This window comes from Barbus barbus (genome assembly GCF_936440315.1).
Source record: "Barbus barbus genome assembly, chromosome: 31".
Taxonomy (NCBI): Eukaryota; Metazoa; Chordata; class Actinopteri; order Cypriniformes; family Cyprinidae; genus Barbus; species Barbus barbus.
Window position 1 is genome coordinate 27,051,577 of NC_136759.1, and position 25,107 is coordinate 27,076,683.

At 37.5% G+C, this 25,107-nt stretch overlaps 2 protein-coding genes across 6 annotated transcripts in view; both read right to left on the reverse strand.

Moving 5' to 3' along the window:
• On the reverse strand, positions 1-10,617 carry taf15 (TAF15 RNA polymerase II, TATA box binding protein (TBP)-associated factor). 4 transcript variants are annotated; one of them, XM_079387721.1, is made up of 16 exons: positions 10,256-10,615; positions 9,788-9,821; positions 9,553-9,595; positions 8,516-8,531; positions 8,277-8,388; positions 7,662-7,777; positions 6,910-7,054; positions 4,914-4,948; positions 4,340-4,372; positions 3,197-3,306; positions 2,991-3,120; positions 2,782-2,898; positions 2,614-2,689; positions 2,437-2,522; positions 669-780; positions 1-580 (listed from the first exon to the last, which is right to left on the reverse strand). In XM_079387721.1, the coding sequence occupies exons 1-16, from the start codon at positions 10,263-10,265 to the stop codon at positions 541-543; spliced, it is 1,215 nt and encodes a 404-aa protein (XP_079243847.1). In that variant the 5' UTR covers positions 10,266-10,615; the 3' UTR covers positions 1-540. The 4 variants fall into 4 exon arrangements, with proteins under 4 accessions (XP_079243847.1, XP_079243846.1, XP_079243849.1 ...); XM_079387720.1 differs by having other exon boundaries at positions 8,459-8,531; positions 10,256-10,608; XM_079387723.1 differs by lacking the exon at positions 4,914-4,948 and having other exon boundaries at positions 103-580; positions 8,459-8,531; positions 10,256-10,617.
• Positions 10,618-11,870: 1,253 nt separating this feature from the next.
• The window catches only part of porb (P450 (cytochrome) oxidoreductase b), a 33,181-nt gene continuing 19,944 nt past the window's right edge, over positions 11,871-25,107 (reverse strand). For both annotated transcript variants that reach the window (XM_079387062.1, XM_079387063.1), the window contains exons 6-16: positions 22,989-23,113; positions 21,818-21,907; positions 21,532-21,630; positions 20,549-20,665; positions 19,257-19,375; positions 18,988-19,169; positions 17,338-17,487; positions 16,109-16,376; positions 14,651-14,796; positions 12,919-13,004; positions 11,871-12,835 (exon numbers count right to left, since the gene is read on the reverse strand). In XM_079387062.1, the coding sequence (XP_079243188.1) occupies positions 12,691-12,835; positions 12,919-13,004; positions 14,651-14,796; positions 16,109-16,376; positions 17,338-17,487; positions 18,988-19,169; positions 19,257-19,375; positions 20,549-20,665; positions 21,532-21,630; positions 21,818-21,907; positions 22,989-23,113 (1,527 nt within the window). In that variant the 3' untranslated portion in view covers positions 11,871-12,690. The remainder of the gene's footprint in view (positions 12,836-12,918; positions 13,005-14,650; positions 14,797-16,108; positions 16,377-17,337; positions 17,488-18,987; positions 19,170-19,256; positions 19,376-20,548; positions 20,666-21,531; positions 21,631-21,817; positions 21,908-22,988; positions 23,114-25,107) is intronic.

Here is a 25,107-nt window from a genome sequence, read left to right on the forward strand (position 1 = left end):
CTGATTTGTTATTTAAAGACCTTGCATTAGGTTTTTTGCAACTTAATGTTGCCATTTATTGCATATGATTTACTTTTTGAAGAATATAAGACAAAAACAAGTAAGATCAAAAGTGTTTAATATTTTTTGCAAAAAGAAAAACAAAGAAACAAGTAAAACTATTTGTGTTGATTGATTTTTACAAAACAATAAGCATTTCACACATCTATCACACACTAAATGCCGGATTCAATAAGTCAGGAAATTAAAAGTAACAAAAATAACATCTGGCCCCTCCCCCTTCACCCAGAGCAAAATGACCCTTTAAAGCTGATCTGTGGCCAGTGCTGCCACTTCCTTCCAGGACTAAAGCTGTACAAAGCGTCAGAGATCAAATTCATTCCGTTCCCTTCACTCAGCCCCTCACAGTAGATTCAACATTTATGGGAAAAACTGCTCATTTCAGACAGTATATGCTCATGCAACAGAAAGGATTGCAGACACAAACCTCTCCCCGTACCCTCTCATCCCCACCCCACAATAAACAGGTCTGGAATGGCTTCAGTAAGGCCGGCCTCGTCTATCCTCTCTGTGGTCTCCCCTTTAGGATGCAATGGAGAGGAGCATTACTCAACGTCAAAAAAAGCTTGATTATAATGATTGACTGCAGAGCTGAGGGGTTGCAATACCTTCCGCCCATTTTGTATCCTCCACGGTCTCCACCCCGGAAGCCTCCTCTGCTGCCTCTGAAGCCGCCGCGGTCCCCGCGGTCTCCTCCATACCCGCCTCGACTGCCACGATCTACAGCAGTCAGGTGGAAATCACAGCAGTTAAAGTGTGCTCGACATGAAACAGCACTCACAAGATACTGCGGCAGAGCAGGGCAAACTGCTAGGGAAGCTCGTTTCCACCACAGATCAGAACAATTAAAGGATTTGAGACGCTGTGGATTCTGACTCTTCTGAGGGGAAAAAGGCAATATTGCCTTAAAATAAACGTTGAAAAGTTAATTGAAATAATAATTGCAAGATAGAAACAGGGTTTCTGCAGGATTTTTAAGCTCAAATGTAAGACTTCTTAAACCTTTAAGACCTGCACAAATAAAATACCATATGAGCGGGGTAGGGCGATGTCTATAGTACCATATTAGACTAAAATAACTAAAAAGCATAATTTGCAGTTCAGATACAACTTCAGAAAAACTAAATTATAAAAGTGATAAACTTTACATTTCAGCCTTTAAGAATGATTAAACCGTTTAAGAAAATGGATGTCAAAAGTATTAATTTAAACAATTATCAATAAATTAGGGGTTTGCGATATTGACAAAAAAAAAAAAAAAAAAAAAAAAGTATTTTCTGGGATTTTATCGAGACCGATAATTAGACAATATTTGCCGAGTGTGTTATTGTGCTGGTATCTTAAGGACTGCCGTAGACAGCTGACTCCTGATTTTTTTGATATTCTTCATATTCTGTGGTCAGTTTACGGCAGTGATAGAAATTAATCTTTTCCAACAAATTTTATGGGTATTTTTTACCTTCAAGCCATTTTTTCTAAAAGTGCACATCATATTTTGAGTCAAATTCTTGCATCTGGGCTGTTACCATATCAACCGGATCTTTGCAATGCAGAGGAAACACAGATGCAGCATCTGAAGTAGCATTTACACACGGTTTAATGCAGCTCGGAGGACATGGGACACTTTAACCTGCAGTTACAAACGCATAAATAATGTTTTGATATTTTAAACAAAACATTGAAAACTGATTTTTGAAACCATTTAAAAAAACACTTTAAAAAGTGAAATTAAAACCGGCAGTAGGTGGCAGCAACACGGTTAATAAACACTCATGTTACTCAAGAGACGTAAAACTGTGCTGTGGCAGGAATGATTTTTGATGGAGAAATTGAGCAAAAGCAGGAAATATGGTGTCTAAAACCTAAGTCTCCTTATATTAACTTGTTTATTGAACAGCTGTATAAAAATCAATATAACATTTGTAAACATGCTGACTTGAAGAAAAAAAAAAAAGGATTTTAATAAACTGAATCATGCAGTGAAATTTACCCAGATGACAATACAGTATGCTCAAGATTGCTTTCTTTAGAATGAAAATCTGACAGGAAAAGTATAGATTCTGTCATTTCGATCATTGTTACAGCAGAAATAAATTAACTAACTTCTGACCACATTATAATCGTGGCCACGAGAAAAGGATGTTGTTCCCATAGACATAGACGCCCTATTCGACCGCTGTATTAAAAAAAAAAAAAAAAAAAAAAAAAAAAAAAAAGTTTCTTGCTACAATTGTTTTTTTCTCCACAGAATTGCGAGAAAATTGAGAGAGAGAGAAAGATATAATAAAAAGGTTTTATCCATGGAAACAAGCTTCCTTAAATTGCTCCCTCTATTGGACAATTGTTTCAGCTCATGTACAAGCATCATGTACTTACCATCTCCAAAGCTATCGCCTTCTGGCTTTGCCGTTCCACACCGGTTGCATTCGTATCTTCTAGCAAAGTTCATGTTGCCACAAGAGCTGCAAGAGATGGTTTGGCAATAAAAATAATGGGACGGCAGTGTAGTGTATGCTCTCAAAAAACATACACTAATAACTACATGCACCAAACCTGTTGGGACAAGGCCAGTCTCCACCCTTGACATCAAACGAGGGACCTCCACCAAAGCCACCTCTGCCTCGAAAACCTGAGCAAATGCACAAACCAGCAGAAATATGGCTTGCAAAACTACTCTGCTTGTATAAGACCAATCAGTAGAGTCAGATTTACAAATCATACCACCGCGTCCTCGTCCACCACCTCCTCCTCCTGCCGCTGCTGCTCCTCCTCTCTGGGTGAATTCAGCTCTTCTGGTAGCAAACGACACCTTGATGGGTTTTCCACTGAACTCTTTTCCTGTATTCCAGCAGAACAAAGCAGACCCAAAATCAGCCCCATTTCTTACAATGCTATTGAAGTCAAAGAGACAGCAAAGCTGATTCTCTTACCATCAAACCAAGCAATGGCAGCTTTGGCTGAGGGAGGATCATCAAACGACACGGTGGCTTCACCCTTCAGGCGTCCGGTGGCTTTGTCAGTGTACAGGTTGATCATAGGTTTGCCGGTCTTCTTATTGACCTGTCAGAGCAGATCTGCTGTAAATCAGGATTCTTCAGGTCTGTGAAGCTCATGACTGTCAGGTGACTTAACTTGCCTTAATGATTCCAATTTGTTTGAAGTAGTCACCCACTTCCTCAGGGGTGATGTCTTCATTGAGACCTTGGACAAAGATGGTGTTATTGTCCGAGTTATCCTGATCGCCATCTGTAATTGGGAACAGAAACATGTGAGCCTGGACCACAAAAAACAGTCTTAAATCTAAATGTTGTGAGAAACTGAATACATCATCTGAAAGCTGAATAAATAAGCTTTCCATTGATGTATGGTTTGTTATGATAGGACAATATTTGGCCGAGATACAACTGGAATCTGAGGGTGCAAAAAAATAAAATACTGAGAAAATCACCTTTAAAGTTGTTCAAATAAAGTTCATAGCAACGCATATTACTAATCAAATGACGGTTTGATATTTACTGTAAAAGTTTACACAAAATACCTTCATGGAACAAACTTTACTTAATATCCTAATGACTTTCGGCATAAAAAACATGATTTCTGGCTATTGCTACAAATGCATCTCAGCGACTTCAGACTGGTTTTGTGCTCCAGGGTCACATATTGGAGTCGAGACAATATTTACACACCATGCCAACCAAAAATACACAAAACTCTTTAAGGCAGCCAGTCAAAACAAAGGTTTGGTTTGAGTTGAAGAAATTGTGACAATTACTGTTGTACAGCAGAATGTATGCCTTAACGTAATGATACAACATTTATAGATGGACTAAAATAAATAGTTTTGCCTTCATTTCATTACCAGAAAAATATAAACAGAATTACCCCAGCCCTATTTAAAATTAAATCAATAAATCTCTTTCATTTTTCAAAATTTAACTATTCAGATTGAATGCAGGAATATTACGTATAAAATAAATTTTAGGGAAAAAAAAACTAAACATTTCAAAAGGCCCTTAAAGTAATTTGATAAACATTTAATAAAAACTTGTTTAACTTTATGAGTTTCGTGATTTTAATTAATCAGACAATTACTAAAGTTTCACTTAACCATAAAATAAATTCAGAAATATTAAAACCCAAATAAGGGGAATCCAGAAAAACTGAAAAAATAAAGAGGGAAAAACCGTGATTTTGTAGGGCCCACAATATTCATGCCAATTCAAATGAAATCACTGCTTTCTCTCTACAATGTTCTCACTTTTAAATTTTCTGCACTCACCTCCATCATCCTTTTGACCGTAGTCTCTGGATCCTGAATAACAAGAAACGAAAGGAACACAACTTTGAGAACTCGGGAAATACCATGAAGTCATGAACGTTTATTTCACTATAGTCTATGAACAATTAATAAAACCAAACTGCTTTGCTATGCAGATTAGACCTTTACATGTGACAGTTTACTCTATGCACCAGTGTGTCCAAAACTGCTGCACCATTTCCAACACCTTTGCACACCAGAAGAAACTTTCTGTGAGACTAGCAAAATTAAAACAGAAGTATTCATCTAAATCATGTCTCTTCTTCACCATGTGCTCAGTTGGCATCCAGAAGACTGGCATTTAATTCAATTTCCTCATGCAAGAAGACCATTTTATAGAGTAAAATTGGGTAGTTGTTAGACTTTAGGCCACAAGAGCATTACCAGAGAGGACAGCAATAACAGACAATAAGGTGATGTTCCTTTGGGTTGACATAAAATGGTGGCTCAAGAGCTCATTTGCCAGCAAATTCTCTATTTTTTATTTATTTTTTTAATCTCCTTTCCCCCACTGAGACAGATGCTCATCACTTACCACCGTAATTTTTGTAGCCACCACGGTCACCACCACTGCAGAGGAAAAATTGAAGATATGATGGCTTTCCATTGTTGAAACCTGGGAGCGCAAGGCTCCCTCTTTATCAGTATTCCTTTCATGGTTTACTACCGAGGAAACGGCTCCCTTTGACAGATGGGTTAAAGATGACGGGCCAAATATACATGAAACATTGCAAATTGAAACCAAAGGCAGCAAGCCTCTTTCCCAATTAGAATTGTTTTTTTGGTTGAACGTCAAGATTTGATGCAACTAAAACCAGAGCAGAGCACGGAGGACAACCTCCCTGCTCCCTCTTGAGTTCTTAAGTTTACTCTAGATTTGAGCGTCTAACTGTTGTGGCACTCGTGTAGACGAGCACACATTTTCCTTCCATTATGAGTGCTTATGAGCTCCAATGGCTGAGGTCCAACTTTAATTTCATTCACTTTGATACCTGTAGTATAAAATGTAGACCAGTTAACACAAAGAAACAACACTGTACAGACACCGATTCAAGTGGAGTGACTGAGAACTGTTCCTTGCAGCTGAACTTTCCAATGTGAACACTCTCCCAAAGGGAAGGAGGGAAAACTGATGGAGACCAGAAGAAATGAGCACTAAAAACTGGATTTCAACCGGGTTCCAAATCGGCATTAAAAGGCTTCAGTGGAAACTTCAAGATTGTTTTGACTTTTCTTCAGAATTTGAATTTAGTTCAAAAGGAAACCTGAGAAATGCATAAAAAAAAAAATTGGACAAAATGCATTACTTGGTGCTCTCCTACACAAGGTCAAGATTTCACCATAATTATCCAGGCTTCTGATCAATTCTCATGTTTAAACTGACCTAAGTCAGACTTTAAAGCCTAGTTCAGACTGTCAGCCCACATCCGATTGAAATCTGATCATATTTAAATAGTCTGAACAGCAACGAAGTACATGAAATCTGAGCTACATTCGTATGTGGTTTGGAATCCTATTCAAAGCGCATTTCTGGAAATCCGATTTAGTCTGGACCGTCAGATTGGATTTAGCGTAGCTTTTTCACATTCTCAAGACATGCAAAATGTAAATACGTCAGACGTTTTTGCAGAAAACATGCTGAACATCTCTGCAGAAACAAGCTTGTGTCGTTGCGAAGTGCAAGTCAAGCGGAATAAAAATATACTGCTAGTATACGCACCTCTTTGTGTTCTGAATGTAGTGGAGACCCAAAAAAAAAAATAGGAAAAAAGTAGCAGGGGTCTGCAGCGAGGAATAAAGCCTCATCTAAGCTTCCTGCGTTTCTGCTGCTGCCTCACAAGACGAAATATAATACTAGAGCGCAACCGCGACAGTAAGACAACATCTGTATTGCTGTTACTGTTGTTTTTAGCGAAGGCATAACGCAATGGCATTACCATAGAAACCAATGCACATTCAGTAAAAACGAAAGAGCGCTTATGGACACAAATCAGATATGAACAGTTGCGATACGCTGTGTGGACAGTCAGTTATTCAAACCCGATTCCAGCCGGATATGCACAAAATCGGATTTGGGCTGACAGTCTGAACGAAACTTAAGTTCTTACTGATTCTAGAGCAAATGAAACCTTATGGGAAAATATTCATAGATGTGATAATTATGCAAATCTTTTTGCTATAAAATCCTGTGTGAGAATGTGATGCATTTTAATGCATACAAATATGGACTACAGATGGAGAATAACCTTACTGCTGTAGCCTAAAACCCATTTATAAGCATCATACAACTAACTACAATAAAGTTAATAACATTCCACTGGATGGAGTGTCACTTCATAGAAACAAACAGATGGTGGGTCCATAAAGACAACCACTTCAGATAATAAAAGTAGACAAATCTCCTCTTGTGATACTAGAAAAATATTTGGGTTATCCACACCAAAAAAATAAAAATAAAAAAAGTTCTCAGGCCTATGTGCAGTGCTGATTTTTAACTGTGCGGTGATACCTTCTGGGGTGAGCAGACTTACCCCATACCGGAGGGTGGGCCGCCACGGCCACCTCTGTCATAGCCTCCGCGGTCATAACCGCCACGATCAAAGCCCCCACGACCTCTTCCCCTGTAACCCTCCGACCGGTCCGAGCCAGCGTCATCACCAAACCTCTGGCTATCACCTGAGGAGAGGGCAAGAGACCCGGTTTTGGATTTGCTGCCAAACGTTAAAGCCTGGTTTCACAGACAGGACTTAGGTTAAGCCAAGATTAGGCCATAGATCAATTAGGACACAAGTATCTTTTATAAACGGGCCTTACTACTAGTGTGCACCCTGAGAAAAAAACAACAGTACAGAGACACACGATATTGGACTTTTGCAGAAATGAGGATATTTTTCCAATTCATTTTGGCTGATACTGATATATCTCCCTTTGTTTTGAAACGATACCAGGTCTCTCCTGTGCAGAGAAAAACTGTTTTCAATTTGTTAGTTAAACTTATGTTAGAATTAAACAAAAAGTTAATGAAGTTCTTTTATAATGAGAAAAGTTCAACACACTTGTGGTCTTCATCCTCACTTGAACACTTGGGCCAAATACAGGAAATACGTAATTTAAGTACTCAAGTGGTCAAGTGCAAAGACCGCAAGTGTGGGTATTTGGACAAAGCCTTTGTCTGTGAAACCAGGGGTATGACACGTCCCACAAAATCAGATAATTAAAAAAAAATTAAAAATATCCGAATCTAAGTCTACGCAAGATATGAAGCAAATAATCACAAACTTACCATCACGTCGTGCATATCCACCTTGAGACCCCCCATATGAGCCACTGGACTGGGCATCACCTCCTCCTGACTGCGGTGCATAAGATCGCTGCTGTCCATACGACTTATCACCATAACTGCAGTGAGACAATAAAGGTGAAGGTTTAACAATAATGGGTGGGTAACAACAGATTTTCTGGTGCATCATGATCCTTGTTGACCGTTTAAATATGCTGGTCCTGTAGACAGCAGCCAAATTTCCACTTCAGGGCCCCACACTATGCAATGGACGACCCCACCTACATATTACTTATGAAATACAGCTGTCTCTATCACATATAGGGTTGGAGCAAAACTCTGCAGGAACGTGGCCAATCAGGAGAATTTCACATTGCACTTTAGTGTTTACCTGGTATAAAAAAAAAAAAAAAAAAAAACGTGCCATCCTGGAATGACCTCTTCTACAGTGAGTATAAAAAATCTGGTCCCATCGGTTAGAGAATTGATAGAAATTACTTTTTTTCAACATCAGGAGTAATTTCATGAAGTATTCATCGCATATAGATCCCACTCTGTCACTTATCATCAATAATGAGAGAGACAAGATGAGGCTGCGACAGAAGTCAGATCTCTCACCTGGACGAGGATTCGGATCCCTGCTGTCCGTAGCTGTCATAGGCAGGCGGCTGCTGCTGACCATAAGCACCAGCAGAGGAGTAACCCTGAGATGACTGGCCTAAGCTCTCTCCTTCAGGAAAATGTCAATTACACACCATCCATCATTAACAAACATTAAATCGTACATATAAACCCCATACCACCAGACTGTCCATAACCACCGTAACTCTGTCCACTGAAAGAGCCGCTCCCGTTACCTTGACCATATGCCGGCTGGAAAGACAAAAGCATTAAGCCCCATCACTATATAGTAGTGCTTTCAAATTATTAATTGCATCCAAAATAAAAGTGTGTTTACACTCAATGTATGTGTACTGTGTATATTTATTATCTATATATAAATACACTCATACAGTATATACACTATATTGCCAAAAGTATTGGGTCACCCCCTTCTAATGAACATGTTGGACTACTTTAAGATTTGTACTCTTAGAAATTACTAGTGTTAAAGCATATAATGATATTCTAGGGAATTGTGTGCTTCTAATTTTATAGCAACAGTTTGGACAGAACCCTTTTCTATTCTAACATGACAGTGTCTCTGTGTATAAGACACGGTTCAGAAAGACATGATTGATTGAGTCAGTGTGGAAGAACTTGACTGGTCTGCAGAAAGACAAGTCCTGATCCCAGCTGACTTTAAATGCAGACCTTGAGCCAAAAACTCATCACTAAACACCAATGACTTGTTTAGACACTATAAGGACAAAAGTGTTGGGACACCCGCTTCTTTAGATCAGAAAAAGGCACAAACAAAACTGTGGCAACAAAGATGGAAACAATTCATGTATTTAAAAACTGTATTTCCATCTCTGTTGCAACAGTCTTGGACGTGTCTAAAATGACAGTACCCTTATACAAGTCATTGGTGTTTGGTGATGAGTTTTTGGCTCAAGGTCTGCATATAAAGTCACACCAGAGGAGTTCTGCAGACCAGTCAAGTTCACTGACTCAATCATGTCTTTCTGAACCGTGTCTTATACACAGAGACACTGTCATGTTAGAATAGAAAAGGGTTCTGTCCAAACTGTTGCTATAAAATTAGAAGCACACAATTCCCTAGAATATCATTATATGCTTTAACATTAATATTTGTACTCATAGAAATTACTAAAGTAGTCAAACATGTTCATTAGAAGGGGGTGCCAATACTTTTGGCAATATAGTGCATTGAAAATATTTACATGCATTTAAATGTACACTACCAAACCATATGAAAATGGAAAGTTACCTGTCCGCCTGGATAGGCCTGGGATCCACCATAAGATCCGTAGCTGCAGATTCAAAAAGGGGGGAAAATGACACATCCTGAAACAAACTAATGAGCTAATATTTCAAAACAACTAAAATTGTGACACTGCACTGCCGCCACATTCCTGTGCCCGGATATTTATCCAATAATGCACATCTTACAATTATTCATTATGTAACTTAGATAATGATAACGCCGATAATCCGTCGCTTACCTTTGTTGAGCGCCAGGCTGACCGTAGCCTGAATCTGCGAACAGAAATAAACCATCAGGCAGAATAGATTAAGTGTAAACAGCACTGCAATAAAGTTTAATCAAATGAATGACCCGCGAGACTTGTATAAGCGTGTTTGTGGCCATCAGTAAATATGCTAAGCTAACAATCATACAGCTAAGTTATCCCCTGAGCTCGCGGCTAAACGCTCCTCCCCGGTACACTCACACATACACCGAGCTCGTTTTGTACAACTAAACATAGGTTGAAAATAATTATAGAGCCTTGTATTGTTTTTCTATCGTTAGTGAAGTTTTATATGTAAACGTGATCAAACACGCGTCGTCAGGTTAGCCGCTAATGCTAGCCGCGCTGCGCTTCTCTTCTTTTATGTCTCTCAAAACTGAACAGCGAACAAATAAAGAGCGATTACTGCGTTATGGACTACGATATAGTATATATCTTTACCTGAGGCCATCCTTCTGAAGGAGTTAAAACGAAAGACCACCTAACGTTATTCCAAAATAAAGAAATTAAAAACCCGGCAGGAGTGAAACACGCACTGCAGGCTTCTTATGAACTTTGACCCGAGACCGGACGGTACCGTCTACTTAGCGGGAACGTGTGGCTTCATTCGTTCATTTGGCACATGTAACAAATTAAATACAGCAGCGACGTTTATAAAGCATAATTTATGTCGAACCGATAACAGAGCGAATGAAAAACATAACGTAAAATAGATATATTTAGTCAAAATGTATTTGGATAGAGACCCCTGTCTCTTGGAAAGTGGTATCAACTTAGCGCCTTTTCTGTCACGTGATCTCCACGGCTTTGTGACGTCACGATACGATGGTGCCCGCTTTCTTTAGTTTTCATATTAATAATAGCAAATATAAACAATTCATTTAACATTTCATAAAAACAAAAAAACACTCCAAATATAGGGCTTGCATGGGGGGGTAATAAAAAGTATTTTCATGATAGAGTAATATAATGTTATTACTCTATCATATTTACATAACACATAAATACATTATAATAAACTAATAATACCCTACTTAGAACAAAAGGGAAAAAAAGTAAATTAAATTTATTTTACAACACTGTATGCAGCTTATACATTCAGAGCTTTGATTCATCGTGTGTCTCCTTACTGTCTGTTATTCTCCATATATATGTGTAATATATAAAACAGCAGTGTGCTTGTGCTATTTCAGCAGAAAGGGCCTTTGGGCTTGGCTTAGCAATGTAAAACTGCTCTGTCCCACCCTGGGTCAGTATTAGAGGACAGTCCTTCAACATAGTCTCTGAAGGCAACTGAACAAAGAGTAATCAAATCATATTCCATTTAAATATATATATTAAAGTACAGTCCGAGCCAGGACTTCAGTTTCTATGGAAGCCGTGTCTGCCACAGAATATGAGAATAAGACGGGTACGGGCTAACTGCAACTTTCTCAGTTTTAAGACAAAATAAATAATTGCTAGAAAGAATAGAATTGTGATATAAACTCAGAATTCTAAGTTTTTTTAAACAAAAGGGTAATTGCAACTTTGTATCTTATATTTTGTTTATATCTCACAATTCCATATTTTATATCTTTCAATTCTGACTTTACATCTCAAATTGTTCAAGTCTGTGAAATGCGTGTTGCACAGTAAATATAAGCTAAGGAAAAATACTGTTGATATTGACTGGCTTTCATACAGTGAATGACAAGCATCTGTGGTCTCCCAACGCTTACTGTATCAGATTCAAAACAAAACATTACTCAATGCCTTCAAGCATTTCTTTTGTCTTGCATTACAGAAAGCAACTGAAACATAGCACCTGCTAGTCAAAACTAATCTAGGCAAAAGGAGACCACTTTGGAAATCGCATTATAAAAGTCATTAAATTGAACTTTTTGTGTATGTTTGTGTTATTGTTGATGATTTATAATATTGTTCTAAAGGCAGAAAATAGTGATGAATAAAAACATGTTGAAACGTTTCACTGCTTCCGTAGAAGATGACCAAACCATCCTTAGATGTAGCGTCAGACGGGCAAAGGTGAACAAAAACAGGCTAAAGACAAGGGTGATGTTAAATTTATATTTAATCATTACAAATATGCCTAAATAGCTGTATGTATTGGAAACAACAAGTGCATATGAAACTATGATTTTGTAAAAAAGAAAAAAAAATTACTGCTATATAGATTTCTATTCTCTTCCCAAATAGTGAACTCTTCTCAGCAGCAGCAGCAGCAGCAGCAGCGCTGGTCCTCCGCTAATGCAAACGAGACCGTAAGTAAGGCACTAGAGCTTCCAGACCAGCATCTGTTCCCTTGTCTGCGTCTCAACATCACACATCTGTTACCACAGAATATGAGAAATGAACTTTACTGGGCACTTACAGAATAATGAAATCTGAAATGAGCTTACATTCATATTCAGTCATAATAATAATACTAAAAAAGTGTGACAAGAAAAATGTAGACATTCAGATGCTTTTACTTCAGAGAACTAAACTGAAAAGCTGAAGACTGAGAAGTGAGCAAAACACTCAGATACCAGTCGATCCCTCATCATACTCCTCCAGGAATCGTTTGCATGTTTAAAACCACTTTCATCCAGTTCATAACAATAACAGTGAGTTTAAGTCTCCTCGTGCTGACAAAGTACCGCTACAGCTCTGCACACACCGTGTTTGGTGGATGCTAAAAATTACCCCATTTCTGATTATAAAGCTTCATGCATATGTATTGGATTAGTAGGTTAAGATCATGATTCTACACAGGATTTCTCTCTCTAGCGAATGAGGTCGTGTGTGTCAGTGTTTTCTCTCTGAAGGATGACAGACTCATCCTATAGAAGCACACATCAGGAATGTACAGAAGGGGAAGGAGGCGAGCTGGTTTAGCTCCAGACGTCCTGCGAGTAGCGTCCTTTAGTCATGAGTTTCTTGATGTAATCCACCGCTTGAGTGCGGCTCATTCCTCCCAGCTCCTCGGCGATCTCGTAGAAGGCGTTCTGGACGTCGCGAGCCATGTTACGCGCGTCTCTGCGGAGGAGAATGACAGGTAGTGTGAGAACGGTTAAAGAGACGCTCTGTCTCTGTGATGTTTTGATGTGATGTTTACGCACCCGCAGATGTAGATGTGAGCGTTGTCTGTGTGAACCAGCCTCCAGACGGCCTCCTTGTTCTTCTTCAGCAGATGCTGCACATACACCTGGAGGACGTACACATCAAGTCAGTAACGAGGAGAATAGGTCGTGTTTAAAGTAGGGCTGCTGATTTGATGTGCGCGATTAATTATGGAAAAAGTCATTTGTGACCCTGGAGCACAAAACCAGTCTTAAGTCGCTGGGGTATATCGTAGCAATAGCCAAAAATACATTTTATGGTTCATACAATTTTCTTTTATGCCAAAAATCATTAGGATATTAAGTAAAGATCATGTTCCATGAAGAAATTTCCTACTGTAAACATATCAAAACTTAATTTTTGATTAGTAATATGCATTACTAAGGACTTTATTTGAACAATTTTAAAGGAGATTTTCTCAATATTTAGACTTTTTTGCACCCTCAGATTCCAGATTTTCAAATAGTTGTATCTCAGACAAATATTGTCTGATCCTAACAATCAATGGAAGGCTTATTTATTCAGCTTTCAGATGATGCATAAATCTCAATTTCAAAAAATTGACCCTTATGACTGGTTTTGTGGTTCAGGGTCACATTTGTTAAAGTAATACATTTAATGCAGCAGACCTGTACATCATCCTACACTGAGGACTGACTGACTGCGTGATGAAGCCTGTAACAATGCAGTTACATGCCCTAAAATTGAAGACATGGAGCCAAAAGATGACCCTCTTATAATTATATGATATAGTTTAGCAGTATCACACCAGCACTGTTTTATCTGCGTGAATGCAAATGTCATATTGATTTTATCAATATGAACACATTTAAACAAAATTGTCAATATTGTCTGTTTTTGCTCAATTTCACACACCGGTCAAAAGTCACAGCAAAACTATTATGCGTCTGCACGGTGCTGTTTTATTACTGAATGAATGCATTAAAAGAATCAAGTGAGTCAATGATTCATTCATACAGAGAGTTGATTTGTTTCTGAATAAATCAGCCGTTTGAACGAATCAGTTGAATGAATAATTCAATGACTCACTCATTAAGACACTTGTTGCCACCTACTGCTGGTTTTAGTTTCATATCTATATATATTTCATTTAAAAAATAATTTTAATATTAATTTTTAACCCATTACTGCCCATTTAAAACACTAATTTCATAGCATTGTTTATGCATTTCTAATTGTAGTGTAAATGCATTCAGGGCACCTTTGAACAGGCTATACACAAATACCATTTCAGATGCTTTAGTTATAGCCTGTAGCCTTAACAGTGTGTGTAGAATTAATTCTATGTTGAATAAAAATATTTCTTTCTAAAGCTACTTTTTTGCTTTAGCTATTCAATGCTTTTCTCATTTAACACAACAATGACTTTAAATGATCATTTTGGGGGTAATTTATCAGCCCAAATTAATGTGCGATTAATGTGCAATTAGTTTGATTAATCAGCACGTCATTTAATTAATCAGATTAAAAATTGTAATCGCTTGACAGCCTTAGTTTAAACACAGTTGATAAAACAGCTCATTTAAGGATGTTGATGGATCGACACAGTTTTCTTGTTCCAGACCTGTGGATTAAATAGTCCTGTTAGATGCTACAGAGAGGGCATGCTGAATACCTTCATGCTCTTAATCAGAAATACTATTATCAAAGGTATTTCAGGAGGATGTTGTGAGTATGGGCCATAGAGATGTAGCCTAGCATGTGCGCTACCTTCTCTGCCTGGTCTCTGGAGAAAGCTACATTGAGTGCTGTGAGAACGCCAGTCTTCTCAAACTCCTCCAGTTCCTCTCGGTACAGGAAGTCCTCGTTCTTGTAGCGGCAGCCATAGTACAGCACTGTCTCTCCAACATCCTTGCCTACAAATGGGAAATCGGGATATTAATGGCATGACAGTGGGCTTGCTGAAACATTGGAGTGATAGTGAAAGCTGAACTGAACGGTTACCTCTGGCAATGACTGGTTATGTTTGAGTGGAATAGGGTGGGAGATACATAGGTAAACATGGTATTAGGGTATTAGATATGCATGTGCATCTCGGCAGTAAAGCGGTTCCTTGATTAGCGCTAAATCTCCATCACCTGTTTTCAAATGGAGCTGCATTTAATACACGGAGCTGTAGTTCATATTGCAGATAAATGAAAATTAGTCAAAATATTTTATTCACTCTCAGGCCATACAAGATGTAGATGAGTTTGATCAAATGTAGTGCCGTCAGAAGGAGAATCCAAACTGCTAAAATATTCAGAGTCCATAATGACGCTTCCTCCAGTGAAAAAGCCCATCTGCTGTTGTCTCTCTCATCAAAATCCAGCCACATATTTGTTTAGAGCTGTTTAGGCTTGTAAATGCTGCTTGATCTGTGCAGATTTCTCTCCTGATTCAGACCAGAACACTTTTTTCACTGGAGGAAGCGTTATTATGGACTCATATTTCAGTTAAAAACATCTTAATGCTGGATTAGTTTCATTTTTTGTCTTCTCCAGATGTTAACTGATGGACTGGAGTGGTGTGGATTATTGTGATGTTTTCATCAGTGTCTGACGGCACCCATTCACTGCAGAGCATCCATTGCTGAGACACTGATGCAGAGACACATTTCTACAAACCTGATGAAGAAACAAACTCCGAAGGCCTGAGGGTGAGGACATATTCAGGAAATTTTCATTTTTGGGTGAACTATTCCTTTAACAGTCAAATACACCAAAGTTGTGGCAAAATGCCTGAGTATTTACATTTCTGCAGACAAACCTGCCTGAAGAACTCTTTATTTAATTTGTATATTTGTTCTATTATACTTGTCCTGTTTCATGCAATAAGTGTCTTTGATATTGTTTTACAGCTGACTGTTTACCTGTCTTCAGTAATCCACAGAATGTTTTTCTTATATTAGGCTATCATTATAAAATGTATAATCGTACCTTTCAAATTAATCTAAAATATACAGTACAGTGTATGAGAGAAAAATATCAATTATATGCTTTATATTATATGCACCTGATTTGAGCACATAGGGAGTAAAAGGATCAGAACAAAAGTTCAAAGCACGTTCAGTTTATTTTGAATACATTTAGGAGATGGCTCAGCCTCCTTTTGCCTCCTCTGACTGTGATACTGAAGAAATACTCACAAATGTTGAACCCGAGGAAGCACTTAGCAGCGTTTTCCTACCTTGCTCTTTGAGCCAGCCGCGCTCCTGAATGAAGCCCATGAAGGGGGCGATGCCAGTGCCCGGGCCGATCATGATCACCGGGTTTGAGGACTTGAAGGGCAGGCGGAACTGAGACTTGCGGATGTACATGGGCACCGTGGCCTTGTGTCCGTTGTCGGTTGGCATCTTGTTCTTCAGCCAGTTAGTGGCGACTCCTTTGTTGACCCGGCCCGTCTTGGTCTCGTACTCCACCACTACAGCACAGATGTGGATGCTGTTAGGATGAACCTGTCACAGGCAGAAAACACTTCAATACACAACAGATTCATCTGTGCAGAAAAGTAATTTCAACTTTTTGTTTCATTTAAAAAAAAAAGAAAAGAGAGACGGGACGTCTAGCAGAAGTTATTTGCACTCTCTGTACGGTGTAGGGCTGAAATGATTAGTCAACATTATCGACAACGTTGACAATAAAATAGTTTAGTTGTCGAGTAGTCATATGATCTAATGTAAGAGCCTGCAATAATGCAGTTTGAGCAGTGTGACCTGTAGAGCAAGACTGTAATTCAGCCCTCCTGGATGTAATTTAAGAGAAGACACAGCACTTCAGACCAAACGCAGCCGAACCGTACACATCATTACATATTTGGATGAATATGTAAATATATTCTGCACGCTGTCCTTGCAATAACAAAATAAACAACAAAAGGTGACAGCGGTGAAAAAGCAGCAGTTAAGAAAGCATCTGATTACAGTGAAGTGGGTGTTTGCAGGAGCTCTGCAGTTCGGTACTTCAGTCCATTCACGTCACATTTATTAATATAGTACTTTATGCAATAGATAGCCTTAAAACAAGCAGCTTTACAGCATTAAACATGAAAAACCAGAGACAGTGTCGCTTCAGTTAGAATATAGCTAATTAAACGAGAGCGTTTCTCTGTCTGTCATCTATTTTGTGTGCCAAATATATTTATGTGCATATATTAATTGCAAATACATAATAGATTTTCAAAAGTTGAAGTGATTATTATTTGTATTTATTTGTTAGAATATGTATAACTCAATATTTTAACTAATTGCAAAAGCTGAAGGATCAAAGTCTACTGATTAATCGATTAATGTTTCTAATAATCGACAGATTAGTCGATTATCAAAATAATCGTTTGCTGCAGCCCTAGTATGGTGGAATCGTCACTGAAGAGAGCTAGAGAAATATTATCATTTGTAGAAAACAAACACAGTCTCTAACCTTGGAGGAGGATGCGATGGAGTAGTAGCGGGCCTGAAGTCGAGGCAGGAGCTCACAGAGGTGATCGATGGGCGGCCGCAGAGACGGCAAATCCTCCAGAACAGCCAAAATATTCCTACACGAGTCCAGCACCCAGCTCTGGTACAGCGCCTGAGAGACGAGAAAGACCGTCAGATATCACATATCACACTGCAGCAGAAGTACACACGCTCACACATTCCTATGGTCCCACTCACACAGAAATAGGACTAGGCAAATCCTTCATAAAACATTTAACACTATACAATATTCACATGGAATTAAGTTGCATTGAAAGATGAACACTTTTGTGATAGTGACACTTTGGCTTCCATTTTAAACACCAAATATCCTTAAAATGATAATAATCCACAAATTCTGACTTCTATAATATGTCAAAATAGATTTGCCTTTCATGCCAGAGAGCATTTACTAAAATATAATCTATAAAGAACAGGGGAACAATAAACATAAATATCAAATTAAGTGCAATAATTAGCGCTCCATAATGCTCACACCACCCTAATTGGGGTAAAAATAGGAAAAACAGCAACATTTGAAGTAAACATATGCAAATCCACAAGTTTTTCTTCAGTGGATGCATAAGATTCTCATATTTCATATAAAAAAAACAAACAAAAAAATCTGTCACAATTAATATATTGATATTATTCAAATCTATTCATAATAACAGATTATATAATAACACCTCAGACTTTTCTAATGATTTTATATTTATAGTAGCTTGTACTGTACAGTGTTATGTAAATGATTGTTATTATTTATTACTACAATTACTTTATTACAATGGTTTTATTTAAATAGTGTTTTTACAATAATAATATTTCTTATTTTGTTTAATATTTCTATGAAATAATTATCATTAGTTATATTGATATATAAAATGTTTGCCAAAACTGTGAATGCAGCCCTAAAACAAGCACAGCAAACCTGGCGTTCCTCATAAGGCTGCGTTTCTTTCTTTAAAAAACACATTTTAAGACTTTCTCCCCGTATCATGCAGCACCAAATCAGTTTATTTGTCAGGTCATGTTGTGCCTTTGAGTTTTAATAAAACACTGTGAGTTTTATTAATATAAAATATATCTCGCTGTCATGTTCTAGCCTTGTTATATTGGTCTTTTAATAAAAAATCGAACATTTTATGCCCTTAATACTGTGGCGGTTTTCAAAAATAAATCATTTTCAAGGCATGAACGTTTGTAATTCCAATGCTGTGACAACACTAGTCCCCAATAACAATATGACACACATGAACACTACCACTAACAGTATTAATCAATATAATCTACTCTCTATAGTCACGATATCACAATAGCCCAGTTTCATAGACAGAGCTTGGCCTAAACCAGGATTAGGTCATAGTTCAATTAGGACATTAAAGTAATTTTTATTATAAACATGCCTTAGAAAAAAGCATTACTGGTGTGCATCGTAAGACAAAACAAAGACACTGATATATTGTAAGTTTCTTTCAGTTGAAACAGCTCAGACTTACATTTGAGTCTAGGACTAGGCTTAAACCTTGTCTGTGAAACCGGAGGTATATGTTCCTAAATCACCGAGTGCAGTTTGTATTAATAAATGGCTTGATTTCTGCAGTGATCTTACTTTGCCCTCAGGCGAGGAGGAGGCCATCTTCCTCATGCTCTCCTGATCTTTGGGCTCGGTGGCGTACTGCGCCAGCTCATAAAGCACGTTTGTGCGCGGAGGATTGGTGATGTCCAGATAGTGTGTCAGAGCGGTGCGGTACGTGGTGGGACAGGGGAACGGATGCTTCTTATTGGACTCCTCTGGAAGGAAACACACACACACACACATATATATTTCAGCTGCGCAGCTTCAGTAATCCTGACATGAATGAGCCGCTCATGTCATACCGTCGAGGTTGTTGAGCGAGATGACCGTGTCGAGGTCCACACCGAGGAGGTCACCGATCCTGTTGACTATGACGCTGTCATTGATGGGATACACAGCCACATGGTCCCCTGACTCATACCTACACACACATACCAACATCAGCCATAAGTATGCATGTTAAAAGGAAATAAAACTGATGCATTTTGAATGCAGTTCACACCGGTTATCAAGTGAATGGTCATCCTGGTTATCCATCTTTTCAAAAATCAATAAAGATACCAAAAGTCCATTTAAATGGACAACTACTGTATTTGAAATTACTTTTTTATTCAATGGAATCAAGCATTTAAGCATCCTGCACATTATTTAAGGCAATTTTATTTGTAAGGTTAGTTATCAGCTAATATCCGTTTACAATGTGTCCCTCCTACACCTGATATAAAAGGTAGCACTGGAGTCAATTATATGGAAAAGCTGCAGTCCTGCACTGAAGCGTGTGTACCTCATGAAACATACCTAAAGAACATTTTGGGACCCTATTTTAGCTGGTTAAGATTAAAAAAAAAAAAGAACTAAAACTTCATTTAAATATTTGAAATAATATTTTCATTTCAAAATATGCATTCAGTTATGAATTATATCAAATATAGCCAATATTTTCAATGCAAAATAAAAAAATTAAGAAAACGGTTTGCATCACTGGATATTACATTTGGCTGTTTAACATTTTTAAGTGCAAAACAGGGTAACACTTTATTTTATAGTAATAGCAATAAATTATGCATAATTGCATGCGACTAACCCTAAATCAATCCCTTATCCTAACCTAATAGTAGGTACATGTAGTTAATTATTTTTCCGTAATTGTATAATTACACTGTAACAAGAACACAAAAATAAAGTGGATAACACAAGGTGTCCTTGTTACACATATTATGTACTACTGTAATAACAATAAATAATGCATAATTACATGCAAGTAACCCTAATCCTAACCATAAAGTACATGCAGTTTATTAATAATACTCAGTACTTAAATGTATAATTACACTGTAATAACAAGGGCACCTTAAAATAAAGTGTAACCCAATACAGTTGCAATGACATACATTGATGAGCATTGTTAGACTACTAAGGGCAACCAATAAATATAACGTTATCCTATAACCCTAACACAGAAGCGTGTATAATGGAGTCCAGCAGAGCAGCATCATGAATATCAGATATTAGGGGAGTATTTGGCGATCTTTAACTATTTGGGGAAGCCGTCTCTCTCAGTGTGTGTGCTGGTTACAGTCCTGATGTGTGATACCTGATTTTGGAGCCTGTGATGTCCAGCTCCAGGTGCATCAGGTGTCTGTCTCCGGCCTGATTGAGCTTGTGGTTCACAGTGACCGGAGCCAGGAAAGGGTTCTTCGAATCAAAGGGCCTGTGAGAACAGACAATGATCGACAGAAGGTGAGCCATGACGTCTCTACTAGGGTCAAAGTTTAACCAGGGCTCAGAGCAAAAACGGGCCTCAGACATTTACAAATCTGCTTACAAAAACTGCACTTTTTGCACATTTTTCTCTTTTATCTGTTATCCAAGAACTGATAGTATCGTATTTTATGATATTATATTACCATATTATAATAATCATACCTACAGTACAGATTGTGTGAAAGCAGCTTCACAGTGATAAATGAAAATAACAGGATCAGTTATGGAGACGCTTCAGATTCGGCTGTAAAAACAGTCACATGATTCAGCTCGAGTCACTTCAGTTCATCAATCATATTTTAATCGCCATCTCCATTTCTGCTTCTCTCAATTTATTAAGCATAATCCTCTGCTTCGTAGTATTAGTGGATCAAATAAATGCAGCCTTGGTGAGCAGAGGAGACTTCATTCAAAAAATGACCAAACATTTCCAAACTTTTAATAAGCATATTAAAATCTCTCATATGCAAGTAATTTATTTGTATATTTAACAGCCATAACTGAAGAACACACATTCACGTTGATGGATTAATTCAATGTCTTGTGGTTGTAAATAAATAGTACGCACTCATAAAAAAGTGAAACGCGCCTCTAAAAATCCATTTCTAAATATGGTCCCTTCATAAAAACGTTTCCAAACTATATCACAGTCTATATAATACGCAGATAAAGTATCTTACATTATGTCTCCGTCCGATCAGACTAGGTGCAGCTGAAGTGTTTGATCTGTCATCATGGTTCATTGTAAATGTGAGAGGGGCTTCAGATGAAGCTGCTGTTGGTCTGAGAAAGAGAAGGAGGTGCTTTACTCACGGCTTCTGGTTCTCGAAGCTCTTGAGGCGACCCAGCTCTCCAGTGTAGATCTTATTCATGTTCAGATCGCTGTGTACCTTCAGCTCATACTGACGGATGCTGAGAGACACAGAGAGACAACAAACCCATGTGATCAAGAGTTTACTGACAGTCTATTCTTCAGTTAGTCTGGCTTTCAGTCTGTAAGAGGTGTTAATGAGCAGAGCAGGGCATGTTCTCCGCTCAGGTCACTGTGACCCGCTCAACAAAGCAGGAACGAGCTGAAGAGATGACTGAGCATTCAGACCTGGATTCTTCTCCCGTCGCTTCGACTCCAAAGTGTTCACACACAGCCGGCCAGAACTGCTCCCTCCACGACACGAAGTCCTCCTCGAGACTGAGAGAGGAACAACCACAAAACATCATTACATTACAAACACTTCTGCACATCAGTTATTCTCTGATAATTGCACATCCAGAACTGACTGGACACAGTCATACAATTCATCATATTTACATTTGAAAGTAAACAAAAATGGCTGTCATTCAATATGAACACACACACACACACACACACATAAATGAGAGATGAGATCATGTGAAAAACTCAACAGGCTTATCTTTATAGACAAACTACATATCGAGATCACAATAAAATGTATGTTGATAACGATGATAAGCTCTGGATATTTTTACTCTATATGGATGAATCTAACAGATGGTCACACAGCAGAAATAATCATAACATCAGAGCATGTGGTTAATAAGTCTTCATGGCCAACCCTTCAAAATAAAGGTTAATAATAATGTAAGTGATAATGATGATAATAATAGTAAGGAAAATCAAGAAGTTATCCACATTTTAATTTATACAGTTCTGCTGTGCAGCATCTTATTTGACAAAAAATAAATAAAGGCAACGTTTTGTTATATATTATGTTTTCATTTCATTACATCTTAAAAGACTGATTAATCTTTATTGATTAAGATGTATTAATTACGTTTATTAGACACAATGTTTGATTATATAAATTTGTATTAAATAAAAAAATAGAAAAAAGAATATAGGGAAATATAAAACGCATTAAAATTAAAAGGTATCTGATTCTGTATCTTCCTTCCCCATTAAAGGTAAAGACGTGTTGTGATGCATGTAAACGTCAATATCAAATGTTATTGAAAATAAATATTGTGAAAATATTTTAAGCTCTATCACCCAGTCCTGCTTCCGTGTTTGAATGGTTGGTTTCTCCCTTGGATTTCAAAATACTTCTCAAGTTCAAAATAACAAGAAATGTCATGTTTGGCATAAAACGTAGTGGGAAAAGAATTAAGGCATTTGGCTTTGAAATGTAGAGAAGTAAAGCATTATTAGAGTATTTTCAATTTGGGAAGCATAAAATACTTCAGCAATGTGAGCACAGCACCAGCAGAAACACTAGATGTTGGTCAGACACATTATAATCAGCGTCACTCACTTTCCGTCGTCGTCTCCCATTCCCAGATCAAAGATCCGCTGCGCTCCCAGCTCAGCCAGTCTCTTGTCCACATACTTCCCCGTGGCGTTATAGTGCTCGTACGTCTTATTTCCCAGTGCAAACACCTTAAAAAGAAGTTTTAGAAATTGCATATACAAACAGATAAATATGGATTGGTCTATATCTATAACTTATATTTCTTATATTCACCGGTTATTAAGGGTCAGCACTAAATAAATACAAGTGTAAATGTGGTCCAAGACTTTTTTTAAATTGAAACAAGATATAAAATAAATGTTAACTGAAATAAAACAATATATTATAATTAGTGCTGTCAAAATTAGCGCGTTAACACAAGCAATTAATTTTTTCAGTTTAACGTGTTAAAAATATTTAACGCAGGGGCGGGGCTAGGGTTGGCTACCCCACTCACAACTGCTGTTTCTGACACTTTGTTTCTTGACAAGAAGTGCATTTATTCAGTCGCAGAAAGTCTTTACGATCGCATCAAACAGGAGACGTTTCAGACGCACGCTCCAGCTTCACTTCAGCGGCAGGCGCGAGTCAAACGAGTGCAGAAACAGTACTGCTCTTCAGTTGCACGCACAAACAAGGCGCTGGCACGCTGTAGCCTGTATCATTTCATATCAAAGTGCGATGCATGCAATTTTGTGGTCAGTTAAGTCAAGTTGAAGTTACCAAAAAAGGCGATTAAAGCTGCCTTAAAACTGTGCATGCATGTAAAATTGTAGGCCTATATAAGAGTTACTTTAAGAATATGTCTCTGAAATGGTTTTCAAAACTGTCCTGGAGCGGCCCAGCATGGTCTCCCTCATCTAACACACTCCATTCAACTCGTCAGCTCATTAATAGACTTTAAGACCTGAAGTGGGCCAGAAAAGGTCAAGAGAGTTGAGAGAAAATACGACATGTTTCAGATCTGTGTCATGTTCAGCAGCGGCAGCTCTTAAAGAACAAACTAGCTGTTGTGATGTCTGGTCATCAAAGAGAGAGAAAAGAGAAAGTATTCAGAAAGTAAAGGATCCATCTATTTTTAATTTAGAATTTAGCGGTTAATAACTTCCTATATTTCTGCTGAAGGGCACAGGCAAATATGACATTTATCATAATGGGTATATGTGATGGTTGTTTTAAGTTCACTTAAATTAGAAAAAAAGTTTTAAAGGCTAATGAATGTTCAAATTGATAGCTCTTAATTATACTGTAATGTTGAATGGTTATAGTCAATGGTTCAATATTAGGGGGGTTATGGTTATGGTTTCATATTATGGTTCAATATCTCTATTTCATAGAGATATCAGTATCAAAGTATATTTAAAAACTTTAATGTTAGGTGGGATTAACTACGATTAATTTCAGAAAAATGTGTGATTAATTAATTTTTTGTGATCGATTGACAGCACTAAATATAATATAATATAATATAATAATATGAAGAGTTTGGTACCAAAACACTATAAATCCAGTTTGATTAATTTGAGTAAAAATGTGTTTTCTTTACCAAGAAAGTGGCAAGATGACAACCACTATTTTCAAAGATTTATTATAAAAACGTATTATTTTTTCCCCAAAATCCATGACTCGTTTTTTTTTTCTTTTCAAAATGCAATAAATCCATTGAATCAATATATGTTATTTTTCATATTGAAAATGTTGAAAATACACAACAAAGTAAGTCCCTCATATGAGAGCCTCTGAACGTCATAAAATCATAAAAATGACAACAGCAAAATTACTACAATTTGAACTAACATTAAAAGAAAAGAATGCAAATTATAAAAATAAAAACTAATAAATCTCAATTATACTAAAATAATACATTTCCTGACTATCAGAAATACATATTTATTTTTTAGTTATTGTTTTAACTAAAGATACATTTAAATTCATGATATGTGAACTATAATTTCAGTGCTGTTATATGGTGTTATATTTACTTTTAGCTTTCTTTTTTTTTAGCTTGACAGAGCAAACACTGTTGCTATATGAACAAAAATCCAGGTTTTGTATTCAACATAGAAATGACAGCATATGTGTCAGGAATGATCTGAAGGTGAGTAAATACTGAAAGAATGCTCATTTTGGAGGCGTTTTCCTT

What these genes read in the sequence shown, in the direction of transcription:
- taf15 (XM_079387720.1), bottom strand. An exon ending in CAGCCTGGCGCTCAACAAAG is followed by an intron (nt 9,596 to 9,787) that starts GTAAGCGACGGA and finishes TTGAATCTGCAG; the next exon opens with CTACGGATCTTATGGTGGAT. An exon ending in GGCCCACCCTCCGGTATGGG is followed by an intron (nt 4,949 to 6,909) that starts GTAAGTCTGCTC and finishes TTTCCTCTGCAG; the next exon opens with TGGTGGTGACCGTGGTGGCT.